The following is a 24566-nucleotide window of genomic DNA, read 5'->3' as shown; positions in this document are numbered from 1 at the left end:
CTACCAGAAAGCAATGTCTTGAGAAATAGTATAGCAGGAACATTATATCAAGATTAGGTGTTAAATGATCTCTATAAGCTTCTGAAAATGTAATTTAGGTCATTGAAGGTCATTCCGTCATCCACAAATAACTTTATAGTCCAAAATTGAGTAATTGAGTTAAAGTCTCTATAACATTTGACCTTCCTTCAGCACTCAAATACACACATATAGCAACTTCCTTTGGTCTGAGGTATGATTTTTTCATCGGGGGAGGGTAGGAATTTGATTTATATTCAAGTTTTTTTTCCACCAAAAAATATCACTGAATTTTACAAGTTAAAATAAGGAAAAATATGCTAATAGTGAAAATTGGTATTTATATCCAGTTTGATTATTAGGAGGCACAAGAACCGAAAATGCATCCAGTAACTTTTGCCTTCCATCTGTCATTAGGTTCCTAGGATTATTAATAGTCTTGGATCATCCAGACCACTTTTAAAACACCTGTCTCCCTTAATTACTGTTTGCATACTCGTCTCCTTTTTCCACAAACTATGAATTCCTCAATGTAAAAGCCAAGGGTTTTTTTAATGTTTTTTTCTTTTTTTGGAGATAGGGCCTTACTATGTTGCCCACACTGGACTCAAAGTCTTGGGCTCACAGTCCTCCCACCTCAGCTTCCCAAGTATCTGAAACCACAGGCATGTATTATCATGCCAAGCTTGGGATTGCTTTTTATTAATCTTTGTTAGACTACAATAAATTTACACAAATATATTAAATTTAATGCATAGGAAAATTGTTGGTATATGGGTATTGAATATTAAATGTTTGTTAGTTGGAAGAGTAAATAAACTAATGACTTTCTTCTAACATTCACACATAATTTGATAACAAACTTAAACATAACTTCTTACTGAAAAGTATTTATTTGTAAATTGATAATATAAACTGTGTACTAAGGATTAAATCATTAATTAAATTGCATAGATAATATTTGTTAAGTATTACTGACTAAAATGGTCATTGTTAGAGTTGTCACTGAAAAATTTAGGACAATTTGCGGACTGTAGCAATAATGTCATTTAAAGAAATGTACATTTAACTTGCAATTTGTCTTCTGCATAAAATATTTTCCAAAACCATAATGAGGTTTTTTTCATTGAGAAGAAGGAATTTGGTTATCCACTTTTACATTGACTTATTGTGGAAATTCTATTGTCAGATTAATGCAGAAAAGTGTATAACATTTATGAGTTTTGGTGTAAGTGTAACCATTCAAGATAAATAAAAGCATGGAGTTTAGGTAGACATCGGCAATAAAAAAACTCAACATATTTATATCATGGAGTGGTTTTAGAGAGAAATGATACATTTAAATATTTGGTTATGATAGTACCTCTCATATTTTCTGTTTTAATTTAATGCTAGTATCTAATTATGTAAAATATTTTAATATCCAGGGTTTCAGGTGCCAAGCTTAATAATTTCTCTCGTTTGGAGCCAACACTTCACCTTCTGGGTGTGCAGTTTGATCAGAATGTGGCCCATAACATCATCACAGAAAAGCCTGGGGCAGCAACAAAACTTTTATATCAATTGTACATTGCTCTTCAGAAAAAGAAGAAAAGTGGTTTGACTGGAATGGAAATGCAAACCATGCAGCCCCTGAGAAAACTGAGACTTCAAAGCATGAGAAGTGATGCTTTTCAAGAGGTAGGTACATAAGGAAGTGTGCTCAGCATGTCACAGTGTCAATCTTGGTATGGAAAAAGAACAGTGATGCTGCATTCCTATTGGGTATATGTGTCCCTTTTGTACGTTACTGGCTAAACATGGTTAATTCGTTTACCCTCTTTGATGTCTCTGTCTCCATCCTATGCATATTGCCAATAACTTATCAAACTCTGTTCCAAATTCCCAGGATTTTTGGTGCCTGTTCCTCTCTTTCCATTTCTACTCTATCGTACTTACCTGAGCTACTGCACCAATTTGCTGGATGTCTCCCAATCTCCAGGCTTTCTTCTAGAGGTCAAGCAATTGCTAGATGAATGTTGCCTGTATTCCACTTTCATTGGGTTCTTCTGCTCAGCAACTCTTTTACTTCTTTCTGGTCCTCAGCATAAAGTCTTTCCTCTATGTTGAATATCCTTGAATATGACATATATTCCTCTCTTCCTTCTCTCCCACTCAAACTCATCTTCCTTGTTTTTTTCTCTTCCTCCATCAGTGCACACAGAATCTTTCTTGGGAACTCTTAGGGCAGAGGTAATTTTCCCTCCTTGGGTGTTCACCTCCTTGCACTGATATTGTTGGTTGACTGTTCACTATTTGTCATACAATCTCACAAGACTTTAGCTACCTCAAATTCAAGGAGTATGTCTATTGCTTTGAACATTGTAATACCCATGAAATGTGTTCTGATTAATCGATAGAACTTTTTGGTTGATAATGTCAGTTCCTATGTGATCTTCTTATGCCAAATAAAGTGCATTAACTTTTCTAGTCCTCTGGGATAATAATGAATGCTGCACTGATACAGAACACTAGATAGAAATGCAAACATTTAAACAGTTAGATTTAAAATTCGAAGCAATGATGACAATAGATGTGAAGGCCATCTCCATTTTCAGATTTATTCATTCTTAATAAACATGCTGATATATCTTTTACCAGAATGGATGCAGCACTCCTGGAGAGCTATCAATCAGATTAGGCTGACATCTGATTAATTTAGTATTGCACCCAACCTCCTTCACTAACAAGTGGGTAACTTTCAGCCAACCCTTGAACTCAGCTCCAGTTTCCCAAGTGTAAAAATAAGGATGGTTATCTCCACCTGCATCAGAGTTGGCCTTTGGCATAGCTTCAGGAAGACAGTAAATAACATGCAATAAGCTGTAAAGCAGTAAACAGTAACAAGTGCTGTAAGAGCTGTGTAGATGAGGACAAACGAGAGCCCATTAAGTTTGATGTTGGTCATTGGTGACCTTCCACGGTCAATCATTCCTTCATTAAACACACATTTATTAGGCTCCTACTTTACATTAAGCATTTGTATAATGAAAAAGATAGGGAAATCCTCAACTCTCTTAAAGCTTATGTTTCAGGGTGAGAAAAATATTTCTTTAGAGTGGTATGGACTGCAGTATGTTAAGGGGAAGATTGGCAATGAGGATGAGCAGAGAATAGATCATTCTTTCAAGAAATACAGAGGCAAAGGAAAGGAGAAAATCAGAAAAGTAGGTGAGGAGACAGAAGCTCAAAGGAAGTGTGAATTTTTTTGTTTTATGAACATAGAGACTGGGACAACTCATCAGCTAAGGAAAATAATCACCTGCAGGAAAATGAAAATGATATAAGGACCAAATGGAAGGAGGTCCTCTGAGGAAGAAAGTAGGAAGATGAAATCCATGGCTTGTGTGGTGGAAGAAATAGCTTAGGAAAGAAGGAAAGATGTATTTTTCTTAGATAGGAAGAGCTATAGATATTGACATAATAAAATTAATAATAGCTGAGATTTACTAAATGTACATGGTGATATGCCAAGGCCTGTTCTACGTGCTTTATGAATATTATCCAACTTGATCTTCACAACTTCCCTATAAAATAGGCACCTTTATTATTCTCATTTAATAAATAATAAAATTGAGGCACAGATGGATTAAGTAACTTGCCTAATTTTATGCAGCTAGTAGGTAGTAGAGCTGAAACCCAAGCCTAGGAGGTCTTAATTTTTTTTATGTTTTTACTAGGCAGAGGCTGGAGTAATGGGAGAAACATAGCTTCTTATCTCTTATATGTTGAAATTGGTTTTATGAAATAATTTTTGCAAATATCATTCATTGAAAATTAAGCTCAGGGCAAAAAATTTAACTATAAAAGTATAAATGAAATTATTTGGAAAGAAGGAATTCAAATAGTTTTTTATTGTTCTCACATTAATTAAGGATATGAGTAAATTGGTATGGGGCCAGAATTTATTTTAACTGTCAATAATGGTAATTCATAGGAATTTTATTTGAACACAAATTTTCTGTGTGCTTATAATGTTTTTCTAATAACAAAATCTTTTGAAATGCTTTCTTCATTTAGAGACTTAGAAACCTGATACCACGTCAAACTGATTACAATCTGATGCGGGTTACATACAGGTTTCAAGAAAAATATAAACACACGAAAGAAGAGCTTGCCCGTATGCATTTTGAGGAACTTCAAAGATTTCAAAAATTCAAGGAAGAACAAAGATGTTTTGATATTGAAAAGGTTTTCTCAAACAATTTTTCTAGAAATTCATTAGTGTAAGACACTGCTGTTTGTGATTTATGCCTGTAATACACATTGCATACGTGGTGATGTAGCACAAGGAGTATGGTGCATGGCTTTGCTCTGCCCTGCTCTGACCCTTTCTCTCCCTCCCCTTTCCCTTCTCTCCATCCCCACCCTTGCTGACTAAGAATAAGAACTGCCATGGAGTGGCAAGACAACTTGATGTCTTTCACTGGTAGAAATCAATCTTTCAGCTGCTTAGTTGGGGTGAGGGGGTTATAATTATAAGCTCTGCTAGCTACCCCATTGGTGAAAGGCTATGCCCATTGTCACCACTGAGGGAGATTAGCAGACAGTTGCCCCTTTCTTTTAACCCTTTGAGCTTTCTATCCTGCTCTATTTTCCTCTTTGTGGAAATGGGAGTAATTCTCTGTTTGCTCACCTTTTCAACCACCTTAAAGTGCTTCTTCCTAGCCTTTGCTTCTTTCTTTGACTAACTCCCCACTGCTCCTTAAATTTCTTTAAAAATCTTTAATGATCTCCTATGCCCTCAATGACATGGGAGGATAATGGTGTGGAGAATCATTAAAGACTTTTACAAGAATTTCAGGTGACTGGGTATATGGAATGTGTAAACTACAGGCAAAGGAATTACTGTTTGTCCTATTTTTTCCCATTGCACTGTAAAAACACTTTTTAAATTCATTTATTTATAATAATAAGATATTAACATATGTTAAATATAGTCAGCTTCTTTAGGGGAAGGAAAAAAAGATGAAAGACAAACAAACTCTGGAAGATCTTAAGATTCTGTTACTTGCCAGAGTAGAAAAAGGGTTGTACTTCCCTTTGACATTGCGTGGTAAAAAGACAGAGTATTTTTTTTTTTTTGAGACATAGTCTCACTTTGTCACCCTTGGTAGAGTGCAATGGAGTCATAGCTCACAACAACCTCCAACTTCTGAGCCCAAGTGATCCTTCTGCCTCAGCCTCCTGAGTAACTAGGACTACGGGTGTCCGCCCCAACACCCAGTTTTGTTCTGTTTTTTTTTTTAAGAGATGGGGCCTCACTCCGGCTCAGGCTGATCTCAAACTTCTGAGCTCAGGCAATCCACGCCTCGGCATCCCAAAGTCCTAGGATTACAGGCGTGAGCCACAGGGCCTAGCTAGACAGAGTAGTTAAGTAATTCTTAAGGTAGTTAAGTCAAGACCAAATGCTAAGAATCTAATTTATGTGAAGAAAGTCTCCAAAATAAGTTGGGAAAAATGACACCATTAAATATTTTGAAATTAATTATGTTAAAAATGATCATAAGAAGCAAATGGGGCAAAAGGGAGAGAGCTTATGTCTTTCTAATTTTCTTAAGAAAAAAGGTTAACTTATTGCAGTCAGATTAAAATTGACATTTTGAAAAATGAAATGAATGTTTTTAAATTAACATTGACTTTTGGCTTTTTGATGGTAAATGCAAGTTTCTTGTCTTTGGACATAGGACCTAAGTAAGAATCATTTTAGTTTTGATACAATGTTTTAGTAATAAAGTCTGATTAGCTTCACATGTTACTTCTTAAACAATTTATTTTTAAGTTATTTTATCTGATTTTCAGGCTCTTTTCCCTTTTATTATGTTCTCCTGCCTATATTCTTCTTAAAATACCTTAGAGATATAGAAGCAATAATCCAATGATGACATACAATAAGTGTTAATTCAGTGTTTGAGGTAGCCCTTGAACTCATTGTTTTAGTGTGACTGGATTTTCAGGAAACTTGTCATTTCTATTGGGTTTCCCAGACTTCCTAGAAACTGCCTTCTCAGTCACTTCAGACCATTTCAGAGATAGGATTTTCTCTTCCCTTGATTGGTCAGGTCATGAAGGCAAGATCGGGAAACAGTTAAATACTCTGCTTTCATTTGGAACATCTCTGTTATCCTTTTAGTATCATCACACGAAGAAAATACGGACATTTGATAGACATAATTTGGAGATTCCAAAACTGTGCTCTAACACTATACTTTTCAAAATAAGTCATATTGATACCTTCTTCTTAACATTACACAATTGTGACACACAGTCTAGTTCCGTGGTTAATTGCTGAGTTCTGAAATCCTCAATAGAAAATTGCATATATGTGTATCAATGAGTACATAACATTGCCTATTATTCTGACAAACTGAATAACCAAACTAATGTGTTTGGGATTCTCAGCAACGCTTAAGCAGAAGACGACAAAATGAAATAATGGCCCAAATCCAAGCAGCTATCATACAGATTCCTAAACCTACATCAAATTACACTATGAGAGCACTTGAGGCCCAAAAAATGAGGAAAAAAAAGAAAGAGGCTGAAGTAAGTGATAATCCTTTAATACTGTGTTGTATTGATCTTAATTAAAGACTGGTCTAAAACACAGAGAGGGACTTTCTAAAACTTCTCATTGCCTTTCCAGATTGTCTCACTGAAATTCCTCTGCTCTGTGCATGACCAGACTATTCTATACTGTACAGGTAGCTTTAGCCAAGGATGGCAAACTCTTATTGAGTAGCAGCACCAATCTGGACTCTCGTGTTGAGAAGGATTCTGTGGTCTCCATCAAACTAGGTCAGAGTAAGGGCTGTTGTAATAGGCCGTAGCTGCCCTAGGTACGGTAAGGGCCAGTCAAAATGCACACACCATATGTCATTCCTACTACATCTTTTTACTCAGTTCCTTCTCATCATGCAGCACTATTTTTCTGAGTCCCAAGAATGCTAAGTGACTCATTGCTATCACTATATTTAAAGTTAAGATTGCCTATACTAGTGATATTTTACTAGACCATAGCAGCTGCCAATCACTCCACTAGGATACAATCTAATTGGCATTCTAATTGTATCCTATAGGGGAACAATACTACCTTTTGGTACTAATCCCTGCAATCTTTACTATGTACTGCTAAAACGATAGTTGGCATTCTCTATGGCAACCTCAGAAGAGGATTCATGTCTACCATTTATTGTCTACTATGTGTCAGGCTTGAACATTTCACATTAGCTTATAAATCACTCTCTAAGTAGGATATTATTTTCTCCATTTTGTAGATAAGGAAACTGAGACCTAGAATGCTGACCTGTTTTGCCCAAGACCACAGTGCTAATGAAGCAGAGATCGACAGATCTGAGTCCTAAATACCTTGCATTACATTTATCCACATTTCTTTGTTTTTTTTTTTTAACACTAACAGAATATCCTGTTCCTGTATTCTAAATTGTACTTCTAAAAAGTACTACCCAGAGTCTTTTTCTCACCCCATTTTAGCATTTACCTCTCATATGTCCCTGAGTCAATTAAAGTTCATTTATAAGGATTCGTAATACATGAAGATGAGCTACTGTTAATTTTCAAGGAACAAAATTAATGTGTAAATAAGGTTGCATGAGGAATGTTTAAAACACCTGAGACAGCAATTTTTAAGTAAAAAATATTTATATCCATGAAACATGAGTTCTTCCTATCTGATCATTTTCACTCTCCCTCGACACCCGTTGGTGCACCGTCAGAGTTAGGGTCATGAAGTGAATGATTCATGATTAGGCAACTCACATTCTTTCACGTATAGTCACAGCAGTTGAAAAATACCAAAGCAAAATTAGGAAAATATTCTAGAATGCAGCTTTTCATATCTTGCCTCCTAATTCTCTTTAATTAGTATATGTCACCTTATGAATGTGAATGAATGTGGTAAATGGAGATTTTTCAATAGTTTTCAGAGGCAGAGAACTGATGATGAATTTTCTTTGAAGGATGTGGCCAATGAAATTAAGAAGTTTGAAGCATTAATAAAGAAGGATCTCCAAGCAAAAGAAAGGTGGGATGTGAATTAGTTTAATAATCACACAACTATATCCTGTTTATATGTCACTTTTTAATATTTGGAAATAGTTTATCTGGAATAGCTATTTCAAGGCTATTTTACTTCAGCAAATCTTTACTCAGAGAGTATATGAGGAAAGATAAATTTCAGATTCTTAACAAATTTTATAAACATCTAAAGAAAGTGGTTATTATGAAATGTGAAATTGATTTATTTTTCTATGCTTATTCTAACTTCATAAACAACTTTTAAACAGTCACTAAAATTATTTCAAGGTACTACTAATTTAAATTTGTCCCAGTAAAGCTGTTATTAGACTCTAGTTTAGTTTCTCTTGTGCTGTATCTTCAGCATTTAGTGCAGAGACCAGCAGTAACGGGTTGTTAGAGGGGTTTGTTGAGCAAGCATCACTAAGACAGTTAAGGAGTTCATTGCAAAAAGTGCATAACGAATTAGCTTCATTTACCTCAAGATAAAGATCCCTTACCACTTTCCTATTGGAGGTCACTGATTCACAGGAAACAATCCATTAGAGAATATATATGTAGGAGAACCTTGGGTTTGTTGACAGTTTTAAATGGAAATGATGCAAACACTACTCACTTATATCTTATGGAATATGAAATAAATCTCCATTGAGGAAGATACTAATTCTAAAGAAGAAAATAGGAAAGAAATTATGCATTTCAATTTTGTATTAATAGTTTCTAAAGAAAGAGACAAATAGATTCAAATGAGGAGGAAAAAGAAAAAGACACAAAGAAAGAGTAAAGAAGTCAGGTGCAGAAAAAACATCAAGCAAAATGAAGAAAACATAAGTATAATACATGAACTTTCTTCCTGCCCTCTGCAGAAACTCCTGATAGCCTGTTCTGACTCCTATTCCAATTTATTAGCATTGCTCCTGCCTCCCCAGAACAACATAATCCAAGTCTACTTCATCCATGCTGCCACCACCCAAACCCTACTGCACCTACCCTGACCCTGGCCTATGAATCCACCTGGTTTCTTGTAACTCTTTCACTTACCTCACCAGCCACGTGCTCTGTGGTGATCAACAGATGGTACCCACCTGGAAAGACCATCTTAAATTATTGAAACACTCTTTTTACTTATTGGTGAACACTGTTCTCTATAACTCTCCAGTCAGTCCCTTTCCTTAAGTTTCACACAATTTAGCAACCAGAGTTAACGCTAGGCATGGCAGTGTTTTCTAAGCCCCATAACAGTATCCATTTCAGGTGATTATTGTCTTTATGATGTCATTTACTAAAATGCTTTGAAGATCATCCCTGCACAATACAGCTGCAACATCTGCCCTGCTTCCCTTGGCCTTTGCCAGCCCAGCCTGACCCTAGGTTAGCTATAGAAACCCCCAAATCACAGTGGATTGAATCAGAAGTTCTCTCTCATGTCATAGAAATGAATGAAATATTGATACCCTCACTTCTCAAAGCAGCAGGATAGGGCCTGGGACAGCTCAAGTCCCTGGCCAGTTCCCTCTGGCAGTGAACAGCCTCATCTGAGACTGTAAACAAACACCTTCCAACGTACTGCACACAGATCATTTTCTCTGATGGCCTCCAAACGAAAAGCATTGGGCCCTGCCAGTCTAGAGTGAACGTTTAAGGAAAACAAAGGCCGTGGGTATGATATGGCCTTTCTTAACAACTACTGTTTTAGTTCATTCGGAATTCTTAACTTAGAATTAAGAATTTTCCGGGCTCACTGAGAAATTTCACCCTAACTTGATGGCACAAAGCACTAAAAACTCCTCACAGCTTGAACCTCAGCAATACTTTCTGCAGCCACTTCTTTTATTATCTGCTCCTGAACAGTTCCTTGGGGTTTCACCTCAAGGGGAAGAAGGATAAGATGTCTCAAACCTAGCAGTACAAGAGCTTCCATGGATACTCTTTCCCCCGACATGTAACAAAGTTTATTCAATTTTTCACTTTTTAGACAAATAATAAATACTATCTGCTATTTGTCTATTTAGCTGAAGTCATTGGCTGCTTTAATTTGGCATCTGAATTAATAGATTTCTCTGAAGCTTTTCCTAGCAACTTCTTTTTTTTTTTTTTTTTTGTAGAGACAGAGTCTCACTGTACCGCCCTTGGGTAGAGTGCCGTGGCGTCACACGGCTCACAGCAACCTCTAACTCTTGGGCTTACGTGATTCTCTTGCCTCAGCCTCCCAAGCAGCTGGGCTACAGGCGCCCGCCAGAATGCCCGGCTATTTTTTTGTTGCAGTTTGGCCGGGGCTGGGTTTGAACCCGCCACCCTCGGCATATGGGGCCAGCGCCCTACTCACTGAGCCACAGGCGCTGCCCAGTTCTTTTTTAAAAATACAAATTTGTCCAGGGTTTCTATTATGATACACATGCAATTATTAACCTCTGTGGGGATCTGACAAGCAAATAGATATAAAGAAAATATATCACTGCCCTCAAGAAACTCACATCTAATAAAATTAATAATGATGTTGGTGGCAACAATGACTGCTATTTCACTGATATAACTAAAATACAGTAGAAAGTAATCTTGTACTCATACTTGACAGTCAACACATAAGAGATCAGACACCTCAGTGAACACTTAATACTTAAAAAATTTAATATTCAAGTAAATACCAGGAATACTAATACCTTTCTTTAAATAAGACAGTAGATGGATAGATGAATGGATGGATGAGCCAAATGATAAATAAAAGAGGAGCAATGTGTTAAGTATATTAATGGGAGCATAAGTACAATATTGAAAGAGCTATTAACCAACGCTCAACCCAGAGCAGAATCTTCTGAACAACGCACTTATATTTAATTAAATACCTAACTAGATACTAAATCTTAATAAATAAATAGGTTTCAATTCTGTCTTTGGCCTTACTGAGTCTTTGGTAGCTATACGATTTGTGCTTAACTCCTTTTAGCAACAGAATAGAACCAAAGGTTGAGCACATGCTAATTAAATAATCAGAATTTTAATGTCTGACTTTTACACTTTCAACGTATTATTTCAAATGTAGTAGGCATCAACTACTTGCCAGGCCTGCTAGACACAGCTACCAAGAGAAGGAAAAATAAGATACTTATTAACTCAGAGTTCAACTGGGAACAGCAAACCTACAAATTATAACCTCAAATGAAATATGAACTGCACTATAAATATATAATTATTATATAATATCATTAAACATGATTAATTATGCTTTTATAAGAGCATTTCTCTCTGTATGTGAATAAATGACTACTTAGTCCCTATATGCTTTAATAATGTATCCTTATTTGTTTTTAGAATAAGATGATAAGTTATATTTTAACCTAAATACATTAATTACCACTGATGATATAAGAATAATGATTATTAATAATATAAAAATTCATTATTTCATGGCACGTAACATTATGGTATATCTCATGCTGGAATACGGTTATATTCTGTTTACTTTTTAAAGAGATATACAGATGAGAATTGATGATTATTTGATCCTTATTATCATAAAATACCTTTAATGATAAATTTTGAATGAACCTATAAATTCTATACTAAGCTACGATTAATCTCACTGAATGTGTTTAGTTTCTGTTGGGAAGACTAACAGCCTCTTCCTGGCCCATAAGTTTTGACCTTGAGTGTTGGACAAGAGCTCTGAGATGGGTCTTCTCACTTGGGTCCCTAGGGCATGGGAAAGAAGTCAGGTCATACTTGACTTTGTGAGTGTGACATGATAAGCAAGTCAACTTTCAACAGCTGGGTTTCCAACAAGGGCTGAGTCACTATCCTAAGCAATCAAAAATTCATCTGGGAGCTCATAGAGCAACTGGCATTTTCACAGGGGAGAGGGGAGCAGTGGTGGATGGAACCATTCATGCAAGGACTCTCTAGTGACCTCACATTAGTGTGCCTGGCCTGCTATTGTAGAGCTGTGCCTTCCCTGACACTTGGATTATCAATTATCTGCCTACTGTTGACTCGGTACAGGGGAGGAAAAAGACCCAGAGCCAACAGGAAGAAGAGGAAGAGAAATCCAGAATTTCTGGGTAGAGTGAAGATCCTAAAAGTAAAAGAACAAAAAGTGAGGGGCCTAGAAAGAAAGCTAAGCTGAAGACCTCACAGAGATAGAGGTCAGAAATAGAACGAAGCAAATGGAGTCTGTTGGTAAGCTACAGGTGTCAAATTGAGTTCTAACAACTGCTTCAATGTTTGAATCAAGAAATTAACAGAGAACTCAAGGGAACCTTCTCTTGAGATCTTCCTCTATAGTCACAAGTAGTAGCATGTGATCATATCATTTTTTAAAAGTAAAAACTATTGTTCTTAGTGTATCCAAGACTTCTGTAGATATCGCAGGCCAGACAACTACTGATTTGTTAAACACTTACTCGGATGATGACTACATTAAAAAAATCCAGAAGCGCCTAGAAGAAGATGCTTTTGCCAGAGAGCAAAGAGAGAAAAGACGGCGGAGATTGTTAATGGACCAGTTAATAGCCCATGAAGCACAAGAAGTAAGATATTTAGCTTTTGGTTAGATAATAGTGCTGGGAATTTTACAAAGTGTCACTTCTATAAATGCCACTTGGGATCAAATGTCACTTTCATAGCCTTATATCATAACAGAAAACATACTAGGAAAAAAAAATCTATATTTACTAAAAAATTTAATATCTAGTGATGGTTGTATGTGCAGCATTGTGAATAAAATTAAATTATGCACTTGAAATAATTGAAATGGTAAATTTTATGTTATGTATATTTTACCATAATAAAAAAAAAACTGACCAAAAAAAGAAATCTAAAATCTATATCAACTATATGTATCTATTGTTACTTTTAGAGGAGGAAAAGGAGAATGTTTTAATGAAAGAACATGGAAAAGTCGTTCATCTTCTCCATTTCTTCATTAGTCTACTTCCAGTGGTTCTCAAAATGTGACTCCTGATCCATCAGTATCACCATCTTTGGGCCCTTTTAGGAATACAAATTAGTGGGTCCCACCCCAGACAGAATAAAATGCTGTGGTGGTGGGGCCCTGTGATCTGTGTTAACAGACTCTCTAGGTGGTTATGATGCAGTTACAGTTTGAGAATGACTGAGCAATTCCTACATTCAAGACATATTTACTGAACCTCTTCTGTGCTCTGGGTACTTGTGCCAGGCCCAGAGATAAAGCAGTGAATGAGAATAACAAGAAACCTGGTCCCACAGAACTTGCAATTTAGGGGAGGTTCTATAAATAAGCAAGTGCATTAGAGCATGGAAGTTCTATGAAGGTGATGGGGGTTGACCCTTGAAAGGATCCCCCTGGCCTGGTTCAGGGAACAATATCTGGCGAATGATGAAAGCAGCAGCATCCTAAAGGTATGTGGTTGTGGTGGAGTAGGGGTGGGGGGGGCAGTTTCCAGGGGAGGCTGACATGGTGGAAGGTGAAGTGGGTTTCCAGAGGAGGATAATACCACATGGAAAGGCCTGGTCCTTTTAGCTAACTCAAAGTCATGCTGCCTGGCAGGAGTTTCCCAAGGCCAAATCATAGCAACTCTTACAAGCTATTTAGAAGAAAACATACAGCAAGTTCCTGTATGAGTGCAAAGGAGAATAACAGTGCAAGATCAGATTCACTTTTAGGAAGATCACTTGGGCTTTAGCTTGGAAAATAGATTATGGGAGGGCAAAATACATCATCACTGTTGTTGTAGTCCAGGTAAGAGATTATCCCCATGTAAATATAATAGAGTAGATTGACAGAAGGGGCTTCAGGAGCTATTTTAGGAGTACAATCAATAAAACTTAATGATTCAAAAGACCTGGGGGAGTAAAAACATAGGAGGAAAGCTGGACTTCTGGTTTGCACAGCTGGGTGGATGGAGGTTGCTGGGATAAGGGAGATCATAAAGGAACAGCTTGGGAAGGAAGATGATTTCAGTGTGAAATATGAAAGAGCATTTGAAGACAGTTCTTTTATTCATCAAACTATGTCTGGTCTGCTTAATGGTTCTATTCACTGAAAGAAATAGGGGCTTCATGTAAATACGAAGTACTGAAACTCTTTATCCACAGAATGCATTCTTTTCTTAGTGAAAGTTTAGAGAACAACTCTGGGCATCTCTGTGCTAAAAGGCTATTTCTTCAGAATTACTTATATCTTTGTTTAGTCAGTTTTATCATCCCCTTTTATTAGAATAATGGCAAATTATGAAAACTTGATAATTGAAAAGTATATTTTAAAATGATTACTCATTGCAAGTTTCATTATCTAATAATAAGAATTTTTTACATCCTTGTATTTATGTTACAAAACACTTGTGTATTGGCTGCAAGGATTTTTTCTTACTGTTTTCTGCTTATCATCTAGGCCTGGTATTTACCTCGAAAATAAAGTAGATGAACTTTTTCTAGCTTTCCTTCTTTCTTTTTTTTTTTTTTTTGTGGAGACAGAGTCTCACTTCATGGCCCTTGGTAGAGTGCCGTGGCCTCACACAGCTCACAGCAACCTCCAACTCCTGGGCTTAAGTGATTCTCTTGCCTCAGCCTCCCAAGTAGCTGGGACTAGAGGCACCCACCACAACGCCCGGCTATTTTTTTTTTGGTTGCAGTTTGGCCGGGGCCAGGTTTGAACTCATCACCCTCGGTATATGGGGCTGGCGCCCTACCGACTGAGCCACACGCGCCGCCCACTTTCCTTGCTTTCTGTTAGCAATGAATTTTTAAAACTATAGACGGAGATATGTTTACTAGTCTGGGGATTCAACAACCTAAGCGATATTTAAAAAAAAAGAGTAAGGCCTCTGGATATTCCTCTCCGGGGAAGCCCATATTGTGCAGCTGACACAAAAATGCTAGTTTACAGTGGTGGAATGGGAAATACTCTGTCTGTCCAGAGAAAAAAATGGTATACCAGCTGCTTTTCAGAAGCATGACACAAATCCCCTATCAGGCATGGATGCTTTCTTCTGATCATTTGCACTGGATCTATCAGAAATGCCTCAAACTACCCCTCCTATCTTTCAAGTCATTGCAGTTTTCCCTTGGAATTTATGCACTTTCATTTTACTTTGGCTGATGGAGACCCAGAGACCTGTGCTCAAGTTGATATATTGCCTGGAGATTCATAAATAAATGGAATCATGTGAATTAAAAGATGATATTTAAGGTTAGAAAGGTCACTTTGACTTTTCAGAGGACAGGTTTGAGAGTAGAGATGACGAGGAAGGCATAGTAAAGAAGAGCTGGTATACAAGATAAAGGTGGTGTCAGGAGTGTGGAATGGAGTGGGGGTGATTTAAAAACATCCTAAGACAGCAGTGCATCTTACAAGGGTATATGTGAAACTTGGTAAACGGTCTGTAAAGCTAGTGAATGATGCCCCATGAACATATCAATGTACACAGCTATGACTTAATAAAAAATAAAAACATCATAAGAGGTAAAATTCTTGAAGAATTGGATATTGGGAGTGATAAGAAAGGAAAGAACTTGGGATGGTGCTAATGTCTTGGAGCAGACTTGATTATTACAAGATTGTCAACAGAGAGGAAAAGACTAAGTCTGAACAGGAATTAGTAAATTTAGTTTTGGTCTTGTGGAACTTAAACAGTTGCAAACCAAAGGGCGGGGCATAAGAAAACAAACTGTAGCGCCCTCCCAAGCATATGACTGTTTTAAAGTATTTCATAGGCATTTAAGTGAGATGTTCAAACTAGAAACAAATTTAGCTCCCACCTGGGTCTGTAGTCATTTGGCTAGTATCTTGACTAATTCTTAAGGTTTGCTCCAAATTAATTATCATTGCCTTCTGAGAACTTACTCTATGCTATTTCCTTGGAATTGGCATTTGAACACCAGACTCCTCTCTTACTTCTTAACTAAAAGAACTTTGAATACTTAGCTATCAAATCTTCCCTACAGGACCCCATTTCCCCCAGAGAGCTGCTTGGGCATCTTTGTAAAATGAGGCAATGGTTATAGACCAGAGTAAGTTACTTGCTCCTATTCATGGGAGAAGTAGAAGGCTTGGAAATCAAATTGAGCTGTCTTGATTTTATAGCTCTCTAAATCCTCCCACAAATATGGTAAATATAATTTAAATAAAATCATGTCTTTTATCATTTTCCATTTTACTCATTGCAAATATAGAATATTTCACCTATGTTCTGGGTTAAACAGACATCTGTTGGCTTCCTCAAGGACCTAACCATAACTCGTATCTTTGTTTCTACAAGAAAATATATCCTGCACCCTTGAGCTACTTGTATAATGGGAAAAATATATATAAATTTTCTTTTCCACTCAGCTTCTGAGTGCAGATCCTGATACACTTAGTCTCTTTATTATAAAGCTTCATGTGCATAGCATTAACTCAGCCATACCACACTAACTTTCTCTTCTTTTTCCTATCTTAATCATAATGTTTTTCATCCAATAATAATCAAAACATAATTGGCCAATCTAGTTTGTTCTTCATAAGGATTGAAATGACTAGCTCTCTCATCTTGATAACTAAATCGCCCCACCATACAAACATAGCCAATCTCCTTGAATTCACCTGAAACAATAAAGAAAGTTCATACTTTTCAAAACTATGGTGGGACTATGCCTCATATATCCAAAATCACCCCAAAACATGTAGGCAGTTTGGGCTGGACTCAGTTGTGCTGTTCTTCTGCTTATTTCAGCTGAGTTTGCTCTGTTAGTGAGGTTGGCTGAGGCTGGTTGACTTATGGTAGCATCAGCAGGTCCAGCTGGGATGATTGGTGCCTCTCATTTTCTAGCAGACCAGGCCATGTACATGGTGACATTGGCAGGGAAAGTTTAGAAAATTCAGACCCTAAATCTCCTCCCCCTGGGTGTAATTGAGGATTTTTTTTACTCTTTTTTTTTTTTTTTTCCTTTGCTGATGTCCTAGTGATCAAGTTAGTGGTCATTCCATGCGCCCTCTTTAATAAGTGGAAAAATAGATTTTGATTTTTAATGAGGATTTCTGCAGGGTAATATTGTAAGGCTGTGGATGAGTAAACGAGAAGAACTTATGCCCATTTTTACATATTTCCTCACCTCCAATATTGGATCTCAAAAGAAAACAAATGATTGACATTAAAGCTTTTAGAATTTTATAACTGGATAAGACATAGGTTTCAAAGTTGCTCATGATTTAATTTTTCTTTTTTTACTATATCTTACTAACAGGAAAAAGTTCATATGTATTTTGAGTTGACCTTTTATTCAAGCTACATTTTCAAACAATTCCCTAGTCCGGGTTTCAGCATTTACCGCACAGTATTATTGTGGTTTGTGTCTTGGTTTTATTAAATTTTACAATATTTTAATAAGAAAATCTGCAATCACTAATGACACCATCTCAAATGATTTCTTCCACTATAAGGTTACAAGAAAAATACTGTAAATATTTTTACAATATTGTAAAAATTGGTTTTATTATATTGAAGAGATCATTTGAGATGGTGTCATTAATGATTGCAGATTTTCATATTCAATCATTGGGCTATTGGGTGTCAAACGGAAAACTCTAGTGTTTAGGTATTCTTTCAAGTCTTGCCCAATGAGTACTATAATTGCCTCCTCTTTCTATGTGATGTCTCTGTTTAGAAAGAGTGAGTGAGCTTGTTGGGGCCTTGGACATCATCTTCCATCTAAACCCCTCCTTTTACCTACCAAGAAATAGGCTGAAAAACTAAGTTACTTGCCCAAGGCTACACAGTAGCCAATGGAACAACTGGGGCTGCAACAACACGTCCCAGTCAAATGACTTTTCCACTATTCATTGACTGGTCCCCGGCAGGCCTCTTAAAACAGTCTAGAATACATCTGGATTATGACTACTTTGGTTTTCTAAGATAAGCAATAGGTAATTCCCCTTAGCTCCTTCTCCAAGCTGCTTTGCATTCTGTCAGTTTTTAGCTTTTCCTCATACAGGTGTTGAGATGTCCCCATTGGTGAGTAATGGGACCTGCCAGCTTCAGCTGACAATGGCTGCATTTGTTTTACAAATAGTAATTATGTTAGAATGCATATAGCACAATTCCAAATTTCTGAAAAAGGTGCTTTATACATTCAGAATTATATCACTTGTTTATAAAAACTTGAAAAAAATTACCTAATTTATGTTTAACCAGATTTTAAAGGAAGTAATAATTCATGCAAGACTATAATGTTTCTGGATACTCAAATTATAAACATTTGTTGGAAGTTCGTACATAACTTAATTTTTGTTCACATTTCAATCGAATGGCAGAAATTAATTTAGATGAATATTATGTCTTTTGTATTATTTATGTATAGTCTTCTTGGTCCAATGGGAAATGTGGACATTGCTTTGACAGACAATTGGCTTTTCCACTGGTGCTTCCAGGAGGCCTATCGGGAGGAGCAGCTGATTAACCGGCTGATGAGGCAGTCCCAGCAGGAGCGCAGGATTGCTGTGCAGCTGATGCATGTTCGGCACGAGAAAGAGGTTTTATGGCAAAACAGAATTTTCAAAGAAAAACAATATGAGGAAAGACGACTTAAAGATTTCCAGGATGCTCTTGATCGAGAAGCCGTAAGCAGTATCGCCCTTAAAAACCTTTGATCCTTAAAACAAAACAAAACCCTTTGACCCTTTGTACCAGCTCATGGCAAACAAAGCTGTGTTTTGTTGCCAATCACCTATAAGGGTTACTTTTTTATATGATCTGCCTATTACCTTTTCATTTTTGTTTTTGTATAACTGCATCGACAGGGCATATAGCCACTACATACCCTGCCGTCACCTTTCAGTCTTGAGTCCACAAGTTAATAAGTAATTTACCATCTATCCTGTGTTCATGTGTCTCCAGGCATTTCAATTATCTGAATGTCTTCAATATATTTCCTCAGGAAGGGCTCATGGGAACAATATTCCCTGAGTCCCTCCCCGTACACTGATAAGATGTGTGCTTTTCATACTTGATTTTCAATTTTGCTATGTATAAAATGCTTGATTCACATTTTTCTTTCCTTGAAGATCTTAAATACATCACTCTCTTTTCTTTGAGTACAAAATGTTTCTGTGAAAAAGAATAATGGTAATCTAATTTTCATTTTCTTGGGTCATTACCTTTTCCCCCTAGATACCCAAAGGACTTGCTTTAGGTCCACTACGTTTTCTAGAGTAGGCTTTGATGTTGGTTTTTTTAGGTGAGTATTCTCAGACAGGGAACTTTTAAGCTGCTTCTTTTCAATAACACACCATTAGTCTTTAATAAATAAGTTCTTACCTTATGATAAAACAAGATTTCCCAGGCCCTTATTGTACTATTTCCTCCCTCAGAACTATAAAATAAATCATTTATCTAGGGTACACTATGACATTGTATTTGAGAATGATATGCAGAAACCAAGATCTGGCTGTTAGGTATGCTCTTTGCTATCGTTGTATCATTGCATCCAGGCCCTTTTATAACTTGGAAAGTCAAAACACACAATCTTTCAATCTTTCAATACATTATGTTCGTTCTGAACTTCATAACTAAACTACATTTATTTATTTGTAACCAAAATAGATGTATCGATGGGTCATTATGGATGATTTCTAGTTCCTACTGGGGATGTTTTGGATGTATTTACCCCACTAGTCTATATTTAATTGGAGAGATACATGACTTATCTAAGTGGCGTTTTAGATAGGTTGTCTTTACTATCATGAAATAGTCATAAGACAAGCCTGGGCTGAAGAGAAAACCTGACGGAAAACAGGAAGGCAGTGCTTTATTTACCAGCTTCATAGCTTCTATTGCGATAGCTGATGAAAATGCAATATAGTTTTCGCCTAAAATCGTGCAATTTTTAGAAATATCATTTGGAGAGTACCATAATCTTCATTCAGGAAAACAGTATTTTTGCCTTTACAGAACAGACATAGCCTAAATGGTGGGGAGCAGGAGCTATACGCCATGAATTGAGCTGAATGAATGCTGATCTCAAGTGTTTTTGGTCTCAAGAGCCGAATCATCTGGACGATTGTTTCATCCCTCTTCTTTGGAAATAGACTTGAATGGATTGAGTGGCATTTACTTATGCTGGAAATGACACATGTAGCTATCTTTCTGAGTGCCTATTTAAAATTCCAATTAATTAAGCGCAGAACAGCAAAGCATTTTTAGCTGCACTATCTCACCATGTTGAGCAGGCTCATCTGTTCTGTCTTTAATTGGCTTGAACTGACCCAGTCGGGTGCTCAGGCCTGCTCCAGCCTCAGGGACTAATATCATGAGGTTCTGACACACCTGAACATATATTCCTTCCTTTCACATGATGATGACGACCTTTTCCTACATCTAAGAGATCTGCTTCCTTGGCACCCCTCTTAGAAATAGTTGGGTTTGACAGTTTTCATTCACATATGTTGAGTTCATCAACCCCTCCACCAGCAGTGACTGGCGTATAATCATATTTATGTATTTCTTTCAATAGTTCTGATTTGCTATTCCAGGCACGCTTTCCACCAAGTACTACTGTGGAAAACATTCTCCAGGCGCCCTTCCACTCCTGTGCTTTCTCCTTCTCAGGCTTGTTTTTGGGCTCATTCCCCTCTGGTATCAGACGTGTATTGTCCGAGTTTCTCAGAGCTTAGTCCGAGGCTTCCTTCTTTTCCCTTCTGTGTTACTCCCTCAGACAGCTGCATCACAGCCATGGCTTATGATTACACGCGCTGGGCCTGTGCCCCCTGAGCTTCAGACCCACAGGCTTAATGCCTCCTTGACAGTTCCAGTCATGTACGCGCGTCCCAGAGGCACTTCAGTTCCACGTGCTCAAGCCAAATGTATGGCGTCTTTTCAAGGTTCTGTATCTTAACAAATAAATGGTATCATTATTTATCCAGTTGCGAAATATAAAAACTAAGGACTCACTTGAAACCTGCTTCAGTCCCCCTTACCCTAAACATCCTAAGTCCTATTAATTTCACACACTAAGTTTCTCTTCATTGTGTTCATTTTTTTCTCACATCTGTATCACCAGCCCTGGTTTGCACTACAGCACTCCTATTGCAGTGCTGTCCGTCACGCATTTCAGTGCATATGATTTGGCAGCTACAAAATGGGAGGGTGCAAGAGTATAACATTATACTCTTTAAGCCAACCAAAATTAGACACTGTCAGGCCATCCCTGCCCTCAGAGATTCATGATGCCCCAGCGCACAAGGGCCCAGTCATCTGGGAAATACCACAGTCATCAGGCCCAAGCCCAGGGCCACTGAGAACTCAGCTGCCACAGGCCACATGCTCCTGCAGCACCCAGGAACTTATGGGGAATCTGATCCAGCCTTCGTTGGCCCCCCCACATTATCCTTTCTTAGGCTTTGCTGCCCCCCCTGGAGTTGCCAGGGAATAGGGTGCATGTCTCTTCGTCTTTCTCTTTGCTTTCAACACCTTTCTCTCTCCTCTCTTAGAAATATAGATTATATAGCCTTTGAATTTAGTGTTTTACTAAAGTTAGGAGGATCCTCCAATAGTTTCTGCTTTTTGTCTGGCAGAAACTCCTTAAAGCAGGAGTTCAAAGACATCTCTAACTCCTTGAAATGAAGAAAGGGGGGAAATTAGAAATAACATACAATTCGCCTACCCTTCCCTCTCATCTGGTCCAGTCCATTCCCCGTTTTACAACCAGAGGAATCTTTGGCATTCCATTACCCAGATGCCCACTCAGACCTGTTCCTTTTACCCCCACAGCACTGGCTGCGTTGTCTGCTCTCAGATCTATGCCCAAGTTGTTCCTTCTACCTTTCCCCTTCTTAGCACGTGCCTTCACCCAGGCTCTGTGCACAGCAAGCTTCTCGTCTAGGTCAGAGCCCCTGATATGGACCTTCATACCCACCAATCCTTCCCTAGTGACACTTGGTGTGTAGTTACACACTTACTTGTGTCTGTGTGTGTGTGTTTTTTTTTACTATTTGACCATCCCACTGGAATGTAAGCTAAAAGCAGGACTATGTTTGCTTCTCTTCACAACTGTTTTCCCAGGGCTTAACCGTGTGTTTGGCACATTTTTAAAAAGCAAAAAAGTAAAAGAGAGAGAAAGGGAAGCAGAGAGGAAAAAAAGAGAGTGGAAGAAAGAAAGGAAGGAAGGGAGGAAGGGAAGTGAACGGAAGGAAACGGGACAGAAAAGAAGGGGAGAACTTTGTTTTTCACTTTCGGAAGTATTTCTTTTTGCTTGTTCTTATTTTGTTTTTAGATTAAATATGCTAATCTCTTCAATCAAGGCAATTGAACTTCATTCTATAATAGGACAGTTCCCGATTTCACACTTCTATACCACTTACTTTATTATTAATAATTAATTCTAATAATGTTTCACATTTTTTAAACATTTACTTTGAGCCAGGCATTGTGCTATGTTAGTTGCATGCATATATAATATAATTCTTGCACCCACCATAAATGGATACTATCCTTATCTGCATCTTGTACATAAGGAAATTGAAGTTTAGGAGGCTCAAAGCAATACAGCTTGTCAGTGGTATAGCAGGAAGCCAAGCCTGCTCTATCAGACTCCAGGGTCCAAATTCATAACCACTGAGTTTACTACCTCCTACAGACTTCCTTTTTCCTTTGCTGCTTTCTCTCGTTGGGGCTGCAACCCACTTTTCTGTGATGATACCGGAAATCGTGGTGGGTTTAGCAGAGAGTGGAAGTAGAGGTAGAAAAGAAGAAGGAAGACTTGATAGCTGGATAGAGGGCAAAATAGGAACAGAGAAAGAGAGGTAAGGATGGAGAAGAGGAAGGAGAGAATGAAGGGAGGAGGGAAAGAAGGAAGAAAAACATGGAAGGAGGGAGAGAAGATGGGAGAGAGAAAGGTAATAGTAGCAATCAAGGTTGAAAGCTCTTCTATGGCTGATAAAGAAATTCTACTCTTCCATTCAAGCCTTAGGATCCATCACATCCTAAATATTTCCACAAGATTCAGAGATATTTTGCAGAAACCAACCTCTTGGCCAATTTTAGTGTCACTTTCTTCATAAATTCTCATCTAATATTCCTATACTCTAAATTCCCCTTTCCTAACTTTCCATGCTTCCTGAAGCATGCCATAAACCTTTGGGCTTAAATTTTATTATTTCTCCACTATGTACACCATGGGGTGTACAAAACAGTACAACAGTACAAATTCTGGTGTCATTTATGATTCTGTCAAATGTAAAGAGCTGGCCTTAGAGATTATCCATCCCTACTCCTCTATGAACAAAAATGAAATAAACACACAAAACATCAATAGCAAAACAATGATGGACTTTATGTAGCAATCCATCATCATATATCTAGTCATTTCTTTACCATCATGACTAGAAATATTTTCTCTGATAAGATGGTTTGTTAGTTTTTCTGGGTATGATAAGTATTATTATTAACCTCACTTTGAGGAAATGGAAGAAGAAGGAGACAAAATGGCTTGCCCAAGGTCTCATAGCTAGAACTTGAATTTTGCACACAAGCTGGGGTTTGAATTCAACCAAAACACCTCTAAAGGCCAAGTTTACTTTCCTGGTTATAGTCACTGGTTAAGTTCCAGGAATCAAGTTTTCTTTCTGAAGTAGGTTAACACATGATGAAATTTCTCAAGAACCTGGCAGAGCTATTTGAAAAGCACCTTTGTCATTTGAACTCCTCTAAGTTGAGGATTGTGTCCACCTTCATTTTGGCTGGGCTGCATTTGATCTTTGCACTTTACTTTGTTCCCTAAACAAAATAATAGTGCATCAACTAGAGAGTGATAACAAACTGTTCAACTATCTCATTATGTTTTATAGAAATACATGTTTCTACAAATGAATGTTATCAATTTATTGAGGCTATAAGTGCAGAGTTTTGTAGTTATGGTCTCAACACAGTTAACATTTGCTGGAAAATATGTTATATTCTCAAGCCAGTATAATTGGGGAATTTCCAAATGTTTTCTAAGTATAAATCAAATAGAAGTCATCCACTGAAAGGCAAAGGGCAGTGGCAACAGCAAATGTGCCCAAGTTTAGAGTCTTGAAGTGGATGTGAGGTATCTGCTATGCTGGGTCTGGCAAAGACCTGACTGTTTCTCTGTGAGCCCTAATGATGTGAAGTTTGTGACATTTTTTAAAGGCTTAACACTCAATTTATTATTAATCCACATCAGGCTTTCCCTGGTTAGACAACTTTTCACTGTACTACGTTTTGTTGATAAGCCAAGCTAGGGATGGAACGTTTCCAGTATTGTTCCAATAGCATCTTTGCCATCATACTCAGTGTATATAAGAGAAAGTGCTCATTCCTGATTAATTTTCCTGGTTGTTTCAAGGTGGGAAGTTTATGCAAACCCAGAGTTTGAGGAAACTGAGAGGCCAAAGGAAGAGGCTGACAAATGCAGTTTCTCAGAGAAAATATTTAATAGGGACTTACAGCCATGTCTCTGGCACTGGTGAGATAAGAAAAGATGGTAGATCCTGTGCCATCACTCCC

At 37.5% G+C, this 24566-nt stretch overlaps 1 protein-coding gene across 1 annotated transcript in view; it reads left to right on the top strand.

The window, feature by feature from the left end:
* The window catches only part of SPEF2 (sperm flagellar 2), a 171192-nt gene that overhangs the window by 18839 nt on the left and 127787 nt on the right, over positions 1–24566 (top strand). The window contains exons 3-8 of the mRNA XM_053598873.1: positions 1446–1698; positions 4078–4248; positions 6460–6600; positions 8034–8098; positions 12428–12614; positions 18473–18661. Coding sequence (XP_053454848.1) covers positions 1446–1698; positions 4078–4248; positions 6460–6600; positions 8034–8098; positions 12428–12614; positions 18473–18661 — 1006 coding nt within the window. The remainder of the gene's footprint in view (positions 1–1445; positions 1699–4077; positions 4249–6459; positions 6601–8033; positions 8099–12427; positions 12615–18472; positions 18662–24566) is intronic.

This window comes from Nycticebus coucang, chromosome 1 (genome assembly GCF_027406575.1).
Source record: "Nycticebus coucang isolate mNycCou1 chromosome 1, mNycCou1.pri, whole genome shotgun sequence".
Lineage (NCBI taxonomy): Eukaryota > Metazoa > Chordata > Mammalia > Primates > Lorisidae > Nycticebus > Nycticebus coucang.
This window is presented reverse-complemented; position numbering and strand designations above follow the sequence as displayed.